The following is a 19,609-nucleotide window of genomic DNA, read 5'->3' as shown; positions in this document are numbered from 1 at the left end:
CACATTTACTTTTTGTATTTTTGGAAGGTGTTTTATATTTACATATTTACATTTTATAATTTATAAATTCACCTTTTTTTATTTGTAAGGAGGAAAAAATTATGATTTAATGTTTCAAAAGTAATTGTAAATAGTCTTGCTTTAAGCACACCAATCCTTCCATTGTTGTCTTTTTCTACCACTATTTGCAGCCATTCATAATTTTTTTTGTATGCACGTGTTTATGCGTGTGCTTGTTACCTTTGGTCATGCGACATGGCCATGGATCGGATTCCTGCATCACAGCCAGGGTAGGTGAAGAGCTGCTTGAGGTTGTGGACCTGCCAGACAGATACTACACCTCCATCTCCACCTGTTAGCAGATATTGGCCATCACGACTGAGAAGCATGGCCTACCAAAGAAAAACAGAGAAAAAGGTCATACTTATCAGTTTAATGGGCCTGAGAATTTCCTTTTTATCATTTTCTTCCTTTAAGTCACACACATTACAACTTTTACATTATATAAGAGTTTGAAATTGGTTATAGTTTTCCAGTGGTAAAGAATCATTGGGAGGTGCCCCAGTGACTACACCGCCTGACTCATTGGATCATCTGTTAACTGCCCTTCAATGCTAAAAACCAACAGAAAAAGCAGCAAAGCTATTCAATCTGGAACCACAAGCATAAATTGTCTCCGAATAGGACTGGTGATCTGGGACCAGTTTATCTTTCATGTCAAAAGTAAAGCTCATACTGTGAGGTCATGTGATCCAACAAAATATCCCAGGTCAGTGGCGCTCATCCTTAAGGGGCTTTCTGTACACAGACACTGACTTGCAACAAAGATGGCTCCCCACAGTGAGGCTCTGAGATTTACTCGTCTCATCTGCTTTTCCTGCAAACTGTAACAGCTGAATGGGTCCCCTGGGAATCAGACGTACACAAATCAAGTCGTGTGTTGGAGTCTATTATGTGCACAGTGCATAGTGGAAGCTGAAACTTAAACAGTCAGGAGCATCAATCAGCAAGTAACCGTAGCTGATGAAATGACGAGGCAAAATGTGAGTTCTAAAAGCAGCAAATGACTCTAATTTAGAGCTTTCTCGTTTGTGGTTTTATGACACCGAAGTCAGCCGTCTTTCAGCTGCAGCCGCTTTGCAGTGATTCAGCAAGAGACACTTCAATCATCAGCAGCATGTGTGTTGAATCAAGCTCATATTAAATGGGAAAATGAAACTTCAACTTCACTTCTGAAGTAATTTTCAGGAACTTGACTAAGGAAAACATAAATAACCCTTCAAGACCAGCACATACTGGATTGGACATAGAAAAAGTGCAGCCTAAATTAGGCAAATGTTTTGTATAAAAAACACTTTGTGGAATTTCCTACCACACTGAATTAAATGAGATCTGTTTCTTATTCTCATGATGCACGCACTTAAGATAGGCACAAACTCACATGTGAGGGCACTCACACACAGACAGGCGCATACAAAACATGCACACAATGATGCACTCACTGGCAGGAGAACTCCAGAATCAATCCAGTCTAATTGCCACGTTAGATCATCATCCAAGATGGCTGGGAATGGAGCATGACTGAGTGCAGCGCTGTTTTGATTTGTGTCGTGTGGGTCTGCTTTGTGTGTACAGTAATTGTCTTGTGTATCAACATTAAGAGTTAATCTGACAACAGTGATAAATATAATGCTCCATTCAGCCAATCATGATCAATGCACTTGGACTGAATTACAGTGTATATGAATTCATTATACATACAATACAATGGCTACCCAATATTGAAAAACTGAATTTAAAGCAGCAATGGTTGGATTTTTGGCCACCTGGGGGCAGCAGAACAGTCAGAGTCAGAAACATAACATTGATGTATAATCACCTTTATGTTATGGCATACAAGTTAGCTGTTGCATATGTGTATAACCAGCAACAACATTAGCATTTATGGCCCATGATGAATAGAGGTCAAATATTCACTCTCCTTTTAGCTCTGTTTTGGTCTCAACCAACTCATGGAAACTCTGGGGAAAACATCTGGCTGTGCAGCTGTCAAATGCTCAAATATTTTCACCAGCTACTCCAACTGTCTCTGTTGCGTGGTACTGGGCAGGTAGTGTACAGTGGCTTTATTAGAGATGTTTAACTGGCAAACCGCCTAATGCTGCTGGAAATGAAGGTGAACTAAAACGGGATAGCTGAAGACCATAAAACCAAAACAACAAGCTGATAGAACCTAAAATGGTCTGTTGAGCTGAGGGAAACTGGATGATAATTCTTTGTGGGCTTGTCACTACAAGCAATCCCTTTCATGTAACACAGTCATTTAACCCATTGTTACTATAAAAATATTTATTAGTGCTGCTTTAAATTTCATTAATTGAAGCTAGTTGGTTCTTGCAACATCCCCCATGAACAGATGCTGTATTGCACAATAAATGTGAAAAAAAGCCCACTTTTCCAGTTACTGTGTTCTATTAATGTACTTTGTGTATCTACTAACAGAGTCCATGACCTTAGTGCAGCCCAGCAGGAGGCAGGAGAGCTGGCAGACATGTCAGACCGGCCAGGTAGGAGGCTGCAGACAGACATTATAAATCAGTCCTGTGCCACTGGGCGGTCAAACAAGATGGCCGATGGCTCTGTGGGAGCTAAGATGGCTACCCAGGCTCAGATGACTAAAAAATGACTGCAGCAGAAACACATGCACTTTTGAAGCCCATATTTCCTACTTCTTTCGGGGAACGGTGGGCGGATTCTGAGACTCGGGAAGGTAAAAAGTTTAATTTATGGTGCTGTTAATCCCCCTGTAACATGGACGCAGGCAGGGAAAAAACCGCTGGAATGGTTACACTGCCTGAGTTATACTAGTACTTAAAAGACTGTAATCCATTCAGTATGGCTCCTGTCATTCGATTCTGCTATTAGACTAGGATGCCGACTGTTAGCCTGTCATCTAACCTCTGACTTCAGACCCTTATAAATTCACAGTGCATACATTCTCTCTCTTTCTCAGTTTTACTGTCTCTCTCTAAGTGGATACTGCAGGCCAGGACAAACACTTATTTATCGAGGAGCCATACTGTGCTGAGGCTCTGAAGGCTAAGGAGATTCTGGTATGTACATGAGTGCACTAAATACTGCTGGAGTTTCAGACGAGGGGGGTGGAGCTAATGGGGGGTGAGGCAGGAGGGGGCTGAGACTCTAACAGCCTCACTCAAAGATGTTAGGATTTCCCTAATGCCATTTGACATGGCTGGAATTTACAGCACCAGAGGAGAGATGGCAAGGCCAGCAGTGGCCTGTACTGCTCCCAAGTCACAGCTTCACATCCTTACAGGGAACTCTGATAAAAACACAAACCTCTGCAAGTTTCTAAGACATCATTAATTTCTCTTAAAGAAGCAATAAAGTGCTCTGAAGCATACAAGCTAATCACAGTACACTCAGTCAGTATTTGACTGTGTGTGGTCATTAATCACGTCCTACACAAGTTATATTTGTGTTTATACTATATTACATTGTATTTGTGGCTTCATGTAGGAGCAGGCTGGTTGGTAGGTTAGAGGCCTGGGCACGAGAGAGGTTTCTTAATAGGAAACAGGCGTGTGGCTGTCTGTCAGAGCTGGCTTACAATTCCCAGGCCAAACCGGAAACAACGGGTCGGGAAACCAAAGGCAGTAGCCGCTATCTTGTGTCACTCTAGCCACGAGGGAGGAAATGTGGGAAATGGGGAATGTGTCGTCCTGTGCTGGAGGGTAGTTAATGGTGTTGGTGTCCAAAGTTGACCACTTCTTTGGAATGTTCTCTACCACCGCTGCCGACGCAATTTGACCTGACAACAGGGCTCTGGATCAAAAGGACCATTTCCTCTGGTGTATGCTTATGAGAGGGAATAAAAGAGATGTGAAACCATAGCTTGCCCTGAGGCGAGCCGACCTTTCCCTTACTCAGATCTCAAAACATAAGAAAGGCATTAATCAGTGAGAGGACTTTTTACACTGATGTGGTGCAGACACACATGCACAGGCACTTTCACATGCATGCTCATGCAGAATTACATTTCCTCACCTTGATGCTGTCTTCTATTTCCATGTGTCCCAGCAGTTTGCCATTGACACTGAAGAGACAAAACTGTCCCTTGTCGTAATAGATCACGCAGTGTCCCTCGGTGGAGGACTGGATGAGGCGGGGCCGTGTGAAGCGCTCAGGGACTTCCAGGGTCCGCAGCAGGTCCCCATTCATGGAATGGATCAGACAAGGACCCTCTGCAAACAGATGAGAAAACATAATAAGAGGAGCTCAGTTTGTACTCCCTTTTATCAGGCATCCATATTTGTGAATCTTTTTGTTGTGAAGTATAAATTTAGATTATGGATGTATTTACTCAGGCAAACACACAATCTTACCTTTGCAGCCACTGATGACAAGACCCAGCTCGGCACATACACTTGCACATGTCACCTCACAGTCATGGCCTGTTAAGATGGCCCGTGGTGTGGTGAACTCTGCTGGGGAAACATAAACAAAACAGGTCTGTATATCACCAACAACAGCAACACAAAAAAGTGTATAACCACATTTGGTCACTAGAGGGAGTAAAAAGCAAAAAATCCTAATTTCCCCATTCTTTACACTGTAGTGCTGACTAATGAAATTAAAAATAAGATTAGCGCATAAAAGCAATTCAGTCATGTAAAAAGCATTTTGCACAACTATTTGAAAACACAGAAACACAATGATGTATAAAATTAAACACAAAAACCAAAATGTCATTAAGTTGTTAAGCTCTATTTTTATATTTTCTTTTTTCATGGAAGCATCTGTATTGTTCCTTGTTTCACAGACTTTGAGCCTGTTATCCTGCAAACACATTTCTCCCCTCATTCACTCTCCCTCTCTAGCACTTGTCACCCACCGCCTCTCCCTATCTTTAAAACCTTCTCCCCATGACCGCCTTCACTGGATCCAGATGTTTCTGCATTAGACAGAGAAGCAGAGCCAGAGGGAGCGAGAGTGTGTTATGGTCCAAGTCATGAAGTTTGTGTGATTTTGTTTTGGTTTGAGCTGTCAGGGCGAGCGACAAAACAAAATCGCTCTCTACTTCTCTGTCTGTAAGCACATGCACACACAATTACACACAAATGCACACTTGCATGGAGTTTGGACTTTTCTGCATTACTACAACAAATGTAGATGGATCGATGGCCGACAGATGCTGTTTCCAAACTTTTATTCCTATTGTAGTGTGAAAACTGTGGAGGCCAACAGAGCTGTGAATATGTGTGTTCAGTGGCCAGTAGTGAGGCAGCATCCCTGAACTGGAGCATGGAGTTCATCAGGGGTTTATTGCTCAGGGAGGGGTCCTTGTCTTTAGTGACCCCATCTTCTTCTGCTAGAGGTCAAGTTCAGCTCAAAAAGAGGCACACAGCAGTGACACTCAGTACATGATTTATGTTTAAATCCTTGATAACACTACTCGACAAATATTTGTATACCAATCCAAAATGGCTTTAGGGTTAGTGTGGATGTAATTTAAGTAATACAGAAAATAAAATTTCCTTTCCTACAATAAAACCCAGCAATATACAATATTTCTGTGATATACTGTAGTAGTTTCAAATATGGTTTAGAGTTTGTTAATGCAGTTTCTCTCTTTAATTCAATTATATGAATATTAATATGAACAATTATAACTCAATACAGGTTCACTAACAAGGCAGATACTTTTTCATAAAGGCCACAGCTACTGTTAAGCCTTAATTAGATTTAGCAGCAAGACTCTATATATATACAGAACACACTGCTCACTGAACCCTTGTAAAAAGGCAAACTAGAGGGCAAGTTTAACTCCTGTCACATGTGAAGACTGCATCAGTGTTTCAATTTAATAAGATCACTGGATCCAAGGGGATACCTAAATCAATAAACTGATTGTGACTGAAAAAATAACATGTTCGGAAATTGAAATTATTAATAAAAGAAATTAAAATAATCCATGTTCAAATTGGAATGGGATATTCACACTGAAGAGATTAATGATCAAAACCGTAAAGCAAAACAAAGAAAACAAACAAAAAAACCCTACTGTGTACTAATTACTGACGTAACCTGTTTTCATGCTAGTGGACTGTTTTAAACTCCTTACGTCCTCTTTGAAAATCAACACCAGCAGCACAAACACTGGTCAAACGAGGTGGGCAAAGCTAAGTTAGGCCCTACAAGCCTGGGGATTTAAGAATGATGTTCCACTTTGTTCAGACAGGATCAATAAAGCTGATATATTGCTGGATCTCTTAACCTTTTGAGCCTCTACCTGCCATTTATTTTTGAACCAGGGCTGCATCTGATTACAGTATTATACCTGTATATGACTTAAGCTGGGACACTGAGGAGGGTATCAACTGTCTGGACGAGTGTGGAAAAAGTAGTTGTGTGTGTGTGTGTGTGTGTGTGTGTGTGTGTGTGTGTCTATAAATAAATAAATACATGATGGTGTGTACATGTGTTCTATTTAAAACATTTATGATGGAAAAAATCTATACATAAATATTGCTGGTGCTTTAATAACTAAAAGAAAATGTTCATCTTCATCACTTCAGGGTGTTCAGTCCATTCAAAACAACAAAAACAACTGAGGTCACTAACAAGTGTCACCTTGGCAGTGACCAGCAGATGGCAGTGGTGTCTGTGAAAACATGTTTTCAAGCCAGTGTAGGTCAGCGTGTACATGTGCATATCAGCCATTCAGAGGCATTTGTGTCAAGCTTATGAAGTGTGTGGGATATTCACAGAGGATTATGCATGAAAAGGAATGTGTGTGTGTGCGTGCTCCTATACAAGTGTATGTGGAGACTTAAGCTTGAAAGTGTTTCATTTTTTGGAAGAGGAATAAAGAAAAGTCTGCTGTCTGTATATATTTTCTGAATACATGTGAGGGTGAGTGTGTGAGTGTGTGTGTGTGTCTACAGCAGAGCCTCATGTCTGGAAGAGCCTCCTGTGGTCTGGGGCAATGGAGCATCACATTGTGGCGGTGAGGGGTTGGGATGACAACTGCTTTGTCTGCTTCTCTAGCTACAGCGTGGTAACTGCATTGAGCCAACTGAGGTTAGACTGACACACACACACACACACACACACACACACACACACACACACACACAACCACTTTAGCAAGATAATTCCATGAATCAATCAAAATACAATCTGTTTTTATGAAGCTGTAGTTAAATTGTTATATTTTAGAAGTAGAGTATAGCACGATGTCATTATTTGAGCCAGTTAATATAAACTTTAGTGTAAACTCGCAATATTCAGTCAAATTCAGTAAACAACTTGTAGGCTGTGACAGTGACAACAACAAAGCTCTGAAACAGACACAGTTTTGCTGAAACATCAGCTGATAAAATAAAATCTGTCTCTACTTGTTATGTTCTCTGTTGAGAAAAATAAAGTGAGCAAAAAATAGAAATAAATAATACAAAATGAGACCAGAGAATAATAATGTGGTTTATATTACCCTATTTTTCAACTCACAGAAATATTTATTCTTTCTTTAGAAAAAGTTTCAAAATTCTTAACAATTAACTTGCGAGAATAAGAAAACTTTTTCTCTGGATTCCAACGTCCCACATCAGCGTACATGAGGTAAGTGACAAACAATAATCTGTCCCCCAAATCAAAAACCAGTGTGGCTTATTAACCAAATCACAATTTGTCATAAATTTCAGCCCATTTGTAATGGATCACTTAACAACATGTACATTGATCTAAGCTGACCAAATTAGCACAGAGGAGGCTAAGTACTGAGCAATGTGTGTCCAACGCTTTGATCATGGCTAATGCCATATGTTATGGTAACATAAGGGAGGCCCGAGACATTTTTCACTTTTATCGACTAGCGTGACCCCGTGGCCCTCAGATGGTGGTGAACTTTCACGTGCTGGTCGACGACCCCCAACATCACATTTAACGTCTCTAAGTGGCTCTCACTTTCACTCACATTAAAGACAGATTCCTTCTCTCTCTCTCTCTCACACACACACACACATATATATATATAAACACACGCACACAATATCTGGTCTCAGAAACCCAAACACAATCTCAAACACATTATCGAAAGCTGTTCCTGGTGTGACAGAACTGCGAAATCCAATCTGTATGCAGGAGGCCTGGCCTGGTCAGACGAAACTAGTTGTTACTTTACAGAAGGAGGCCGTAAATCACAGAGTCAGAACTGTCTGGGAGAGCGAGCACTCTGAGAATACCCGTGTGTGTGTGTGTGTGTGTTCACATATCAGGCAGGTTTGCCAGTGTACTTATACTTACTGCCTGGGCTCTCTCCAATGCTGCTGTGCTTTCCGTTCCAGTACCACAGCAGCAGGGTGGCATCTCTAGAGCCTGACAGGACATAGCAGTCTCCTCCAATGTACGACTCAGAGCGAGCCAGACACGTCACCACGTCACGATGCCCAAATACTATCTGAGTCAGTTTGCCTGCAAAAGCACACAGATGTTCGCAAGTATCAATATTCATTTGTCTACAAACAGTGCATTATACACAATATAATAATAACACACACACATATATATATATATATATACACATACATACATACACATACATATATACACACACATATATATAATTAGTAAATTAGTCATAAATTTGTAGATTATAAATGGATATTCTTTTGAACTCCACACCATGTGTTTGTTGATCATGTGTCTGCTTGGCTAGTTGTACTACAAGATCAGACCTCTACTAATTCCCAGACAAGAATAAATATTTGTTCCAACTCTGTGCGTATGAGTCAGTGTGTGTGTGTGTCCACACACATGCAGTGCGCTCCATGTGTATATATAAAGAGGCTAATTGCTGTCAGATTTCCAGACCACAGCTCCACTGTCTAGCTGTCTAATACTCATTACGCTCCTCATAGTGTGACCTCTGCAGTCAAACAGTGAATAGTTTGCAACACATGACATTTCTGTCTAGGAGTCAAAATCACTGTCCATTGGATAATTGAGCCATACCTCAGTGAAAAGATGAGGATTACTATGAAACTGGGCGGGTCACTGAGTAAACTTCCAAAGAAGAACAGAGACATCAAAGATGTAAAATGTTTGACATCTTTATAAACACTGAAAATAAGAAATGATGGCTGGAGCAATAATGGCTACCATGAACCTCATATTGAACACTAATCTGCTCTCACACTCACTCTCACACACTCTCACACACACTCTCACACACACACACACACACACACACACACACACACACACACACACACACACACACACACACACACAAATTAAATTGGATGTGTGTGCACGCATGCGTATGAGGCTATGTGTTTTGTGCATGTGTACCAATCAAGTCTTGTAATTGATAAAATCCCTCAGTTCTTTAACCTGGGGGCTTTAGGGACCCTTGGTGGCAGCTGTTGAGTGTGTGCGATTAAACTGTGTTCACGTTCCAGTCGTACACCCCGGTGGCAGTCACACAATAGAGCTATCTCTGTGCCCCCATCCCTCCTTCCCTCCCTCCTCCATTAAAAGACAGGGAGGGCCTGGCCTGCAGAAATTGAATCGGGGTTTGTTGTATAGATGTGTGTAGGATTCTGAATGGGGCTGGGGAGAAGAGTTGAGGAGCCGGGTACAGAGATGAAGCTTCAGACAGTTTCATTTAGGACCCCTGACCTGATGGCGCCTGTGTATGTGTGTGTGCTGTGTGTGCTGTGTGTGCAAAATGTCTGCATTCATCTGTGTGTATGCGAGTATCAGACACACGATACCACTGTGAAGGACTGTACAGTATATTCAAAGTGGGTGAACATTAAGGTAACCGATATTTATGTGATATGTTTTTCCCATCTTTTATAAACCCTGTACTTAGAAGAAATCAAACTGGACTTCACTAATTTAAAACAATAACTTAACACTATGGCTTCAAGCCTGAGAACAGAGTTATGTGCTGCAGCTGAAAGTATCTCAAAGAAATGATGCAGTTCAACTGTTAAACCAAACAGCTGATTTTATATGCAGCTACAATGAAGTGTTGACAGCAGACATGCCTTCAACTGGCAAAATAAAGAGGAAATAAAGAGAGCCTTTCTGCAGCAAGTAATTGTGTAATTTTTTAACAATTGCACTGGGACAGCTACAATACAGTACAGCACAGTACAGTAAAGCTCAGCATAAACAGCAGAGACTGTAAACTGCACTGTTTATTGAACTGATGATCTGAAATATTTCAATTCTAAAGGCTACTAACAGCTGCAATGTTCATTACATGACATAATACAAGAGTGTTGGACAAACATACTGATGATTTTTTTTTGTCTGTCTTAGAACCTCACTAGCAAGGCTCAGGAGAAGAAGACGTGCGTCCTGAGGATGGTGCTAGAGGAAAGCCCATGGAGCTTCATTAACTTTAAAAAGGTTAATCCTTTTAATGTGTTCCTCATATTTCAATGCAATCTGCTTATGAGTTTATGAGACATCTGATGTTCAGAGTTGACATCATGGCCTGAGAGTGGCACAAGACAGAAACAGAAAGGTGTCATGCTTTAAGTGGCATGAATGTAACATCAGTTTCATAGCACCATGCAGCTTCATACTACTGCAATTAAAGCTTCTGGGGTCCATGCCATTATTAAGCAAATAATCAAGTTTCATTATTTCTGGCATGTAGCTTCATGTATCTCTCAATTCATAATGAATGTGTCACTAAGAGCTACCAGGCTGTGCACCTTCATGGATTTATTTTCTTTTCCAACCTAAAAAATGTAGCATCACAGGCAAATCATGTTTTCGACAAATGCGTTTTAGGTTTTTGTTGAGACGGAAAATACATATAGTTCAGTGAGTGTTTCATGTCATATGTTAAATAGAAGAGAAATGACGCAATGATGATAACGAATCTGCAGAATGGAAATAGTGGCCTATGCTAATGCATGTTTACGATAAAGATGTTTGGACATGATGTGGTATATATTTAAAAAGTTGGGAGAGAAGCAGTTTTGTGTGATTTTCCTGATCATATGAAACCTCAGGGGACAACATTAACAGCTAGGGATAAGCAGTACCTGAGTCAGTGGAATAGACCCGGAAGCTCTTGTCCCAGAAGCCACACAGAAGGATGAAGCGGTTGTCGGCTGTGATGATGAAACACTGTGAGCTGATCTGAATGCTCTGGTCCAGCAGGTCTGAGATCTGGCGACGGTGACCGCCCATGTTACTGGCTGGAGAGGAGAGGGGTAAAAATAAAATGAGTAAAAGTAAAAGACTGTTGAAAATGGACAGAAAAGTGTTACATCTATAACATCTATACTCTCAGCTATTTTCAAAGGGCCCACACTCTGATGCATCTCTGTTTAAGTTTCACAGTGCAAAGATTTGTGAGAGAATACTAAGAAAAATCCTGGAGGATAAATATACAAGACTTCTGTGAGTCAGACAAATGATAGCATGCTTTTTCTTCACAAAATATGTGCACCACTCAAGTCAGAACACACACTGCAAATTCATCCTGCTTGTGTAATTGAGCCAATGGTTAGTTACAAAGCAAATTTATTGACATTCTCTCTTCAGTAAGTGCTATCTTTTTTCTTTTCTAGAGAGATATGTCCATTGTGAAGTATTTCTTATTTGTTGGAGTCAAAAGCGCTGCAGAACAGGTGTCGGGAAAGCTTGTTTAGTATGGACACTGAGAAAGTCCAGTATACCTGCTACAACTAATATTTCAACCCATTTTTAACATTCCCCAAAGCCACAGTTGGCTCAGCACTCATCCTCAATTTACTGTGTTTAGCTGAGACTCCTCCAGGAATGCAAACAGTGTAAATATATTACTGACAAGCACAAAATCCCCTCAACCGACCCCAAAACACTCACAGGCTCCCCCACAAAGACAAAAATTTATTATTTAGAACATTATCTATGCTTTAGTGCTTAAGACAGGAGAAAACAACAGTGTCATGATAAAACAAAACAAAAAATATTAAAGATTTAAAGGATAGAATTTGCCTGAAAAATGTGTATTCAATGACACCATACACCCACTGCAATGCTTCTATAAAACATGCAGTGTATAAATACTGATGCACAGACAAAGATTTCTTTATTCTGCCTGTACAGAGGGGCCAAGAGAAACACTGTACGTGCAAATAAAGATGAATATGTGAGAATAAAGCTTGGTTACTTTCAGTAGTCAAGTGCTAGAAAAAAACAAAAAACAAAGTGTATGGAAATGGTCTGGTGAGACAAAGAGTGACCACAACAATCGCAGAGAAGGAACAGCGCCCTTCGCAGATGTGAGACTGTGAGCGGCTGCAGGAAATCGACAGAGGCGAAGGCGGGAGCAGATAGAAGTGGCTGGTCTCTCCCTGCTCCGCCAGTGCATCCCATACATCACTGCAGCTCGGCACTCTTCTCCTGCTCATCAACAAGTCGTGAAGGATGAGAGGCGCCCATATTGTCCTGACAGCCGTCCGCCGTGCATTCTCAATCACACATTATTACCACATTCATATTCATTTCCACTGACATGCGTCCTTTCCCTCCGCTCAAATTAAACCAAAGAGGATGCAGAAAGGGAGGGAGGGAGGGGACGATGGAGAGGGAGAAAGAGGGGGAGTTGATGATGAAATGCCGGCCTAGGCTACAGCTCATTGCATTCCAATTTGCATGCAAATGGTTTAGTGTGAGAGCAGGGGCTATATCATGAGGAGTGAACTGGGGCAGAGGCTGAGAAACAACTCTAATCTACTGTCCAGGGACACAGCACTGCAGACTGCCATGAGTCACCAAGATGCCAGCAGGATTCATACATAAATCCACACAAAAAAATCATTCCATGCATATTTAAGCTCGCACTATGTAAAGAATATGTATGTGTGTGGATTCTTTTACAGTCATTAATGACAGCATACCTATCAGCGGGTCAATTTCCACAGGAAGTTGGTACTGCTGGTCCTGCACCGTTGAGCTCTGATGACCTGACAAGAGCAGAAGACAGACTGGATTAATATTGTAATCGTGTGGCCTTGTGAAGTAGACGCTGGGGTTCGGTTCATTACAACACACTGAAAATTATAACCATAGAGTCAGTGTCACCTACCGGCCCACGAGTTCTTCCACGAATTAGAAATCAGTTATGTCAAAAAGCTACCAAGGCCATAGAGACAATGATTCCTTACACTTACTGTGGCCTAAAATATGCATCTCTTGGCACAACCAAGTCACTTTAGCTCCAGGCAGCTGTCACATTTTGGTAAACTGATTCAAAAAACGGACTTCTCTTTATTCAAGTGTAAAAGCAGGACATAAAATAGGATTTTTTTTCAGCCCATTAATAACGAATAATGCTCATTTAGTTTTATGTACTGCAACTCATGATTATTTTCATCCATCAACAGCTTGATTATTTTCTTGATTAACCAATTAATTGTTCAGACTATAAAGTGTCCCAGAACCTAAGCAGACGTCTGAAACTAGCCATTGTACTCATTATGGATTAATCTGATGATTATTTCTCTGATTAAGTCTTTACAATTAATGTTTACATTTTCATCCTATAAAATTTCAGAAAAAAACATCACAATTTCAAAGCACTCAGGATTACCTCTTCACATTGCTGGTTCTGCCTGATCAACAGTCCAAAACCCAGACACTTTATAATAACATAAACCAGAGAGAGACAGTAATTCTAACATTTGAGAAGTTGACCTAAACATTTAATCTCTCCAAAACTGTTGATTAACGATCGACTAATCGATTATTGATTGTTTCTGCACCAGTGTATTGATTTAGATATCACAGCATAACATAAACACTGACACAGTATTTCAATTTAATAGAACTTGTGCATATTAGCTGCATCAAGTAAAACATTAAATGTGAATGTGTTGCTTTCAATCTGCTCGTGAACAAAATTTGAATCTTTTTTAATTTTTTATTGTTGACGTGCTTCCCTGTTCTGCACCTGAACACAAGTTTGGATCTGCACATATCTCCATTTTTTCGCTTTTCTAACAGCAACATGAAAAATCTTTATTTATTATGCCAGCTCACTAAACAATTTAGGTTAATCCATCTGGTCTGTGGTGCGCATGGATGAGGTTGTATTCTGCTGAAAACCGATCAGTCTTCATCCGAATAAATTCACAGATATCAAATTTAATGTTTCTTCCGGGGTAGGATGGATGTTGAGTAAATAAGGTTTTGTGAAGTGAGCGGCTGATGTATGGAGGTGGACGTGAGACCTAATGCTGGCTGCTGCATGTGTCACATTTGATACTGCTATCCAGTAGACACAGTCAACTGTCTCCCAAATCAACGTCTATCCCATAGAGACGAGACGGGTCAATCCTCAGATTAATTAGACACCACTAAGTATGGAGCAGAGAGATGAAAAGAGGAAGTGTGAAAATAATTCTGTGGTACCAAAAGATTATATTCACCTGAATAAAATACCCTTGAAGTTAATATGATGCGGAATCGCACCGGCTTAAAATCACAGAGCAAATTCTTTTAATTGCACACATCTTTTAATAGCACAAAAACAATGATGGGACACCACATGAATATACAGTATGTGTGCATGGACTTAAATCTCTCACCTGTCAGGCCATGCCATTTGTTGACAGCAAAGAGGCGGTTGGCGGTGACAGTGATGATGGCAGGTGACGTTAGACCCGGCTGAGTGTTGGCTGCTACGTGGGTCACAGGAGAGTTTGAAGGGAACTTCAACACCATGATAACATCCTGCTGCATCTGCTCCGTAAACATCAGCGGGGTCTGCAGGAGAAGATACTGTTCAGGCCCCCGGGACGGACAACGGGACGCGGAGAAGAGATGTGGAAAAGTAAAGTAAAAGAAAAAAAGAGAAGGGACGCAGCCACAGTCGGTGTTAGCGAGGAAAAAACAGAGGGAGAGGGAGGAAAGAGAAGGAAAAGACAGAAAGTTAGGAAGCTTGAGAAGGACAGAAGTAAGCAGCATTTCAGCAGCACAGACAAGTTAGGAAAAAGAGTTTGTTATAAAGTTTGAACAGAAAAGGCAGGATGTTGGTTTTGAAGAAACATTGCAGGAAAGACAGGACGACTAAACTGATTCAGCTTGGAGGTTTAACAATTATATTATTATATTCATTATCGATTAATTTGACAAATAATTTAATGATGAGTTTACTATAAATCTATCTATAATCTATCTATCTATCTATTAATCTATTTTTTTTTTTACTAAAAACTGTCAAAAGAAACTGTAAAAATCACAGGTACTTATTTTGATTCAAAAATCCCAAACACATTCAAATTACAATGATGGAGAAAAGAAGCTAATACCAACATTGGAGAACCTGAAAGCAGAAGATGTTTGGCCTATTACATGACTTTAATGATTAATTGATTATCTATATTGTTATTGACTAATTTGTCGTTTCAGCACTACTTCTACATTTTATAGTATGCAAAAAGTATAAATGCTCATAAAAATAATATACGTTACATTAGATTTCAGCTCTTTACTTATTCACAGTAAGAAACACCGACTACAAAATAGTCATAACAAAAAAAAAGAGATTTCATTGACCTATCAGAGTGTTTCCTCCGGTTAGATAGGAGCTTACATAGAGCCATTTACAGAGTGTTTGTACTAAGCAGCTCTAACACAGAGCCATTTTCCTCCTTGCGTGTAAAGAAGAAGAACATCAGTGTTTAACATCAGGAACAGACCTGAGTAAATCCGGTGTGTCTGACAGCTAACCAGACGTACTGACAGTATCATTACCACCAGCATGGGCAGATGCCGACACTCTGACAACACACTCACATGCGAGAGGATGGAGAGAAAGCAAAGAGCAAGAACACGTAAAAGCAAAAGAGAACAGGGTGTTCTGATGGAATATGGAGCTGCGGCAAGGGTTCAAAATGAGACTGAATTATGGCGTCTGAATATTATGTTTGAAAACTATATGTGGTGGAGTAAAAATAAAAACATTTCAGAGGAATTTGCCCATACAGTAAGTGAGGCGGATTCAAAGCACCAGTCTGAGTTTGTGTCTGTGTGTACATGTGTGCGCTGGGTGGTGGTCTACAGCCAGCTGTCAGCGCCACAGGGACACCACACTAATAGGGACTCATGGGGCCTTGGTCCATCACAAGCAGGCACCCTGACTGCACTCCTTGGCCCTTAAAAAGCCGTGCCTTCAGGACTGCTGCTCATTGCTCTCCTTCGCTGATCTCCTCTGCTTCTAGCTCAGGTTGAAAATCTGGCACAGACCCAGGTTTCCTGCCAGGAGCTGTGCCTTTCCCGCAAACCTTTTACTAAACACACATGCACACGAATGCTTGTGATCTTTCCCTTTCACACACACCTCACTAATGATGAGAGAGGAGATGCTTTCAAACCCAAGACTTTATTTTCCCACAATTTTAGATGGGGAAAGAGAGGACAGGAGGCATATGAGGGATGAAAAGAATGAGCCAAAAAAATTGAGACTTATGTGAAGCAGAGTGCCAACATCAGGACAGACCCAGGAATCAGAGACGGCGTTAAACAGGCAGCACAAGAGCTGATACTGTAGCTGTGTTGGCTTCTGATCCATCATAGTATTTTCAGACTGGAGCATTATAAGCACAGTGGTGTGTGTGTTTCTTAGATTATCTGTTTGCATATATGTGTGTGCATCACTCACCACTTGCATGGCTGAGCTTCTGGGTGGGTGTGGCTCAATGAGCAACTGGCAGGGGGTCTGTCCAAAACTCCTAATTTGAGACTCCACAGCCTGAGGGAGAAAAGAGAGGAAGGAGAGAAGAAAAGAGTTTAGCCTTTTTCATTTTATTTAGATTTTTGTTGCATCATTGTAAGTCAAATGAGTGCTAATGTAAAAAAAAAAAAAAAAAAAAATACAGTTTATATGTCTAACATGATCACACATTTCCTAAGATCACATCATTATCTGATAAAGGCTACACCAATCTAACAATATTGTATTTAAACAACAGGAAAATGGAGAGAAATGAACGAAAAAGAAGAAAAAAAATGCTCATGTTCAACATGCTTTTTCACTCACACACACACACTCACACACACACACACACACACACACACACACATCAATCTATCCTCCACAGCCACACACAGAATCAGAGGAGGGCTGGGACAGGCGGGCTTGTTGGCTGGTTAGGTGGTGTTAATGAAGAGGTATAGGACCATAAATGTCAAAGCAGACGCCGGCCGAGCAGCTTCTGGACATCATCACACAGCTCACTGTCAGGCCAGCCAGCACAGGATGGAACACACCCACAGCAGTGTATGGATGTACACGGCTATGGCAATATATCCCCCTCCTCTACATTACCATACTATTGTTTTAGATTGCAAAAAAAGAAAAAGGAAGAGAAGTTTTGTGTTGATTAACTAATTAACTAATGGATCAAGCAAATAATTGTTACAGCAATGCTAACATTATTGGCTATCATAAGTGCATTCATTTTTATTTTTTTTTGCTTTATTTTAATGTGATTTAGGAAAGAAGAAACTTCTATTTCTATATCCAATAAAATCTAGGAAGAGAAAGAAGAAGAAACATTAAAACATTTTATTAAAAATAAAATCTACAAAAGAAAATGTGGGCATGTGCAGGCGCAAAGATAAAAAGCTTTAATATTTCTATTTTAAAAAAACATCCTAAAAACACAAAGTGCAGAAATCAACTGAATATAAGAAAGAGTCAGCAGAAGTTTGTACAAAAACCTTAAGCAGAAATTACAAAAATCATCATAGCGTGAAACAGATATAGTATGATAGATGGTTTATAAAAGGGACCGGCAGAGAGAAAAGGGCCGGCACAAAATTATGACAGACCTGTCAGTATGTTGGTGTGCACTGTGACTGGCTGTGTGGGAGTGACAGCTTGTGTGTGTAGGCTGAGACGTTTGAGCCTGACTTGGCGAGGCCTGCGAGAATGAGCTCATAGCTGAGGCCTGCATATGGTATTTCCATGAGAAAAAAGGTTGGGAAGTTAGTCTGCTCTTACCCATTGTCTGAAACTAACCAGAGACCAGAGAGGCGAGGAGAGGGAGAGATCTCAACTATCTTCTACAAGATTCTGATTCTTTGGGTTCAATAATCAGACACCAAAATTGTCCATTCAGAACTATAAGACAGAGGAGATCATATTCTTCTCTTGTCATCTACTCTATTAAACGTTTATGTCATTCTGCAAGTTTTGAACTTTTCTTTTGATTCTCCCTTTTTTTACCTGCATTAATCATTCTGTCTGAGAATAACAATAAGATGAAATCCTCCACTGTATGGGAGAGTGTAAATTCACCACTCGGCCTAATTACACAGTCTAAAGAATAAAAGCACGTGATAAGTTAAGACAAGATACATGATAAGGATTAGGTTTGCTTACCATGATAATGACTAAAAAGAATTTTTGTTTTTTAAGTAAAGACCCTCAAAGATCACAACAGCACGTGATCACTGTCACTGATCATGACAGAGAATCGTAACATTTTCCATCTCATCCACAGTTGGTCTGTTAGTGAGAGGACATCAGTGTATCATTCAAGGTCAAAGTGCCTCCCCTCTCCTCTGCCCGCAGAGCCCAGCATTTTGCTTAAGCTAATGTGAAGAAGAGGCTCCTCAGAGCCACTCAACCTATCTTCATTAAGTTCAGCTCTGACATTTATGAGGCTGTGGAACGTTGGAAAGTGGCTGAGTCTAGGTCAGCATGTCCTCTCCCTATATGCCAAAGCGATGCTCAGGTGATTATATGAAGGGCCATCCACAAGGCCAATCTCTTTTGGGGGCGCTGGCCCATGTCTGATGAAGGTTTTCTATATTCTATACATTTAAATGGCTGAGACGCCCTCGGCTCAGATGTCCCAGCCTGCTCTTTGATTTACTCAGCCACTCGACAAGATGGATCTCCATGTAAAACATGCTCTTTTTTATGCAAATCGACCCAACAACAACACTGACTCTATGAACAGAACTATAATGGCCTTGTATCTCTGACAATCAGCGTAGCAGCATATTCTGCATCTTCAGCTTTAGATGTCCCTACTTAACAAAAAGAAAGAAAAAAAAGGAAAATGCAGTGAAGGGCATATTGTCCAAAGAAAATAAACCAGTGGGCCTTGTGTTTGGTGAATGACTTTGGCTGAGTGTCAAAGCAGGTTCACTCGCGTGGGTATATTTCCCGTCTTCTGCCGAATTACGCACACACTATACAATTCAGACGGGGCTCTGTGTTTTGTTACTGGTGTAAGAGGCTGTGGGATTTTCCATAATCACATGTGAAAGAGGGGAAGCCCTGTACAACGAAGAGAAGGCAACACAGGGTGTGTTTCTCTTTATACACTGAGAAGCAACACAGATGTCTGTGAATGCCATGCACAAGGTTGCACACACAAATGCATAAATGCATCTGCACACACACAGCTCTCTTGACTTGCGGCGGAGGCAGGACAGGAAGTAATCATGGTTTTGAAAAACACAGCAGTGGTCTCCACAGCATTCCCTAATCTGTGCTGAAATATTCCAAACTTTCTCCCCAGAGCAGAAATGCACACATAAACACACAGCCATG

The 19,609-nt window shown here is 40.7% G+C and overlaps 1 protein-coding gene across 4 annotated transcripts in view; it reads right to left on the bottom strand.

Moving 5' to 3' along the window:
• Positions 1–201: 201 nt before the first annotated feature.
• Positions 202–19,609, bottom strand: part of lrba (LPS-responsive vesicle trafficking, beach and anchor containing) — a 179,846-nt gene continuing 160,438 nt past the window's right edge. For 3 of the 4 annotated variants that reach the window (XM_023406305.2, XM_087174014.1, XM_087174013.1), the window contains exons 48-55: positions 16,703–16,792; positions 14,628–14,805; positions 12,939–13,004; positions 11,094–11,249; positions 8,329–8,496; positions 4,407–4,508; positions 4,069–4,265; positions 202–392 (exon numbers count right to left, since the gene is read on the bottom strand). In XM_023406305.2, the coding sequence (XP_023262073.1) occupies positions 237–392; positions 4,069–4,265; positions 4,407–4,508; positions 8,329–8,496; positions 11,094–11,249; positions 12,939–13,004; positions 14,628–14,805; positions 16,703–16,792 (1,113 nt within the window). In that variant the 3' untranslated portion in view covers positions 202–236. The remainder of the gene's footprint in view (positions 393–4,068; positions 4,266–4,406; positions 4,509–8,328; positions 8,497–11,093; positions 11,250–12,938; positions 13,005–14,627; positions 14,806–16,702; positions 16,793–19,609) is intronic. The other variant, XM_023406306.2, reaches the window with a different exon arrangement.

The sequence above is a fragment of the Seriola lalandi genome, unplaced genomic scaffold (assembly GCF_002814215.2).
Source record: "Seriola lalandi dorsalis isolate HSWRI2012SDOR001 ecotype SW California unplaced genomic scaffold, Sedor1 jcf7180002054301, whole genome shotgun sequence".
Lineage (NCBI taxonomy): Eukaryota > Metazoa > Chordata > Actinopteri > Carangiformes > Carangidae > Seriola > Seriola lalandi.
Note: the sequence above shows the minus strand (reverse complement) of the source record. Positions and strands in the feature narration are given on the sequence as shown.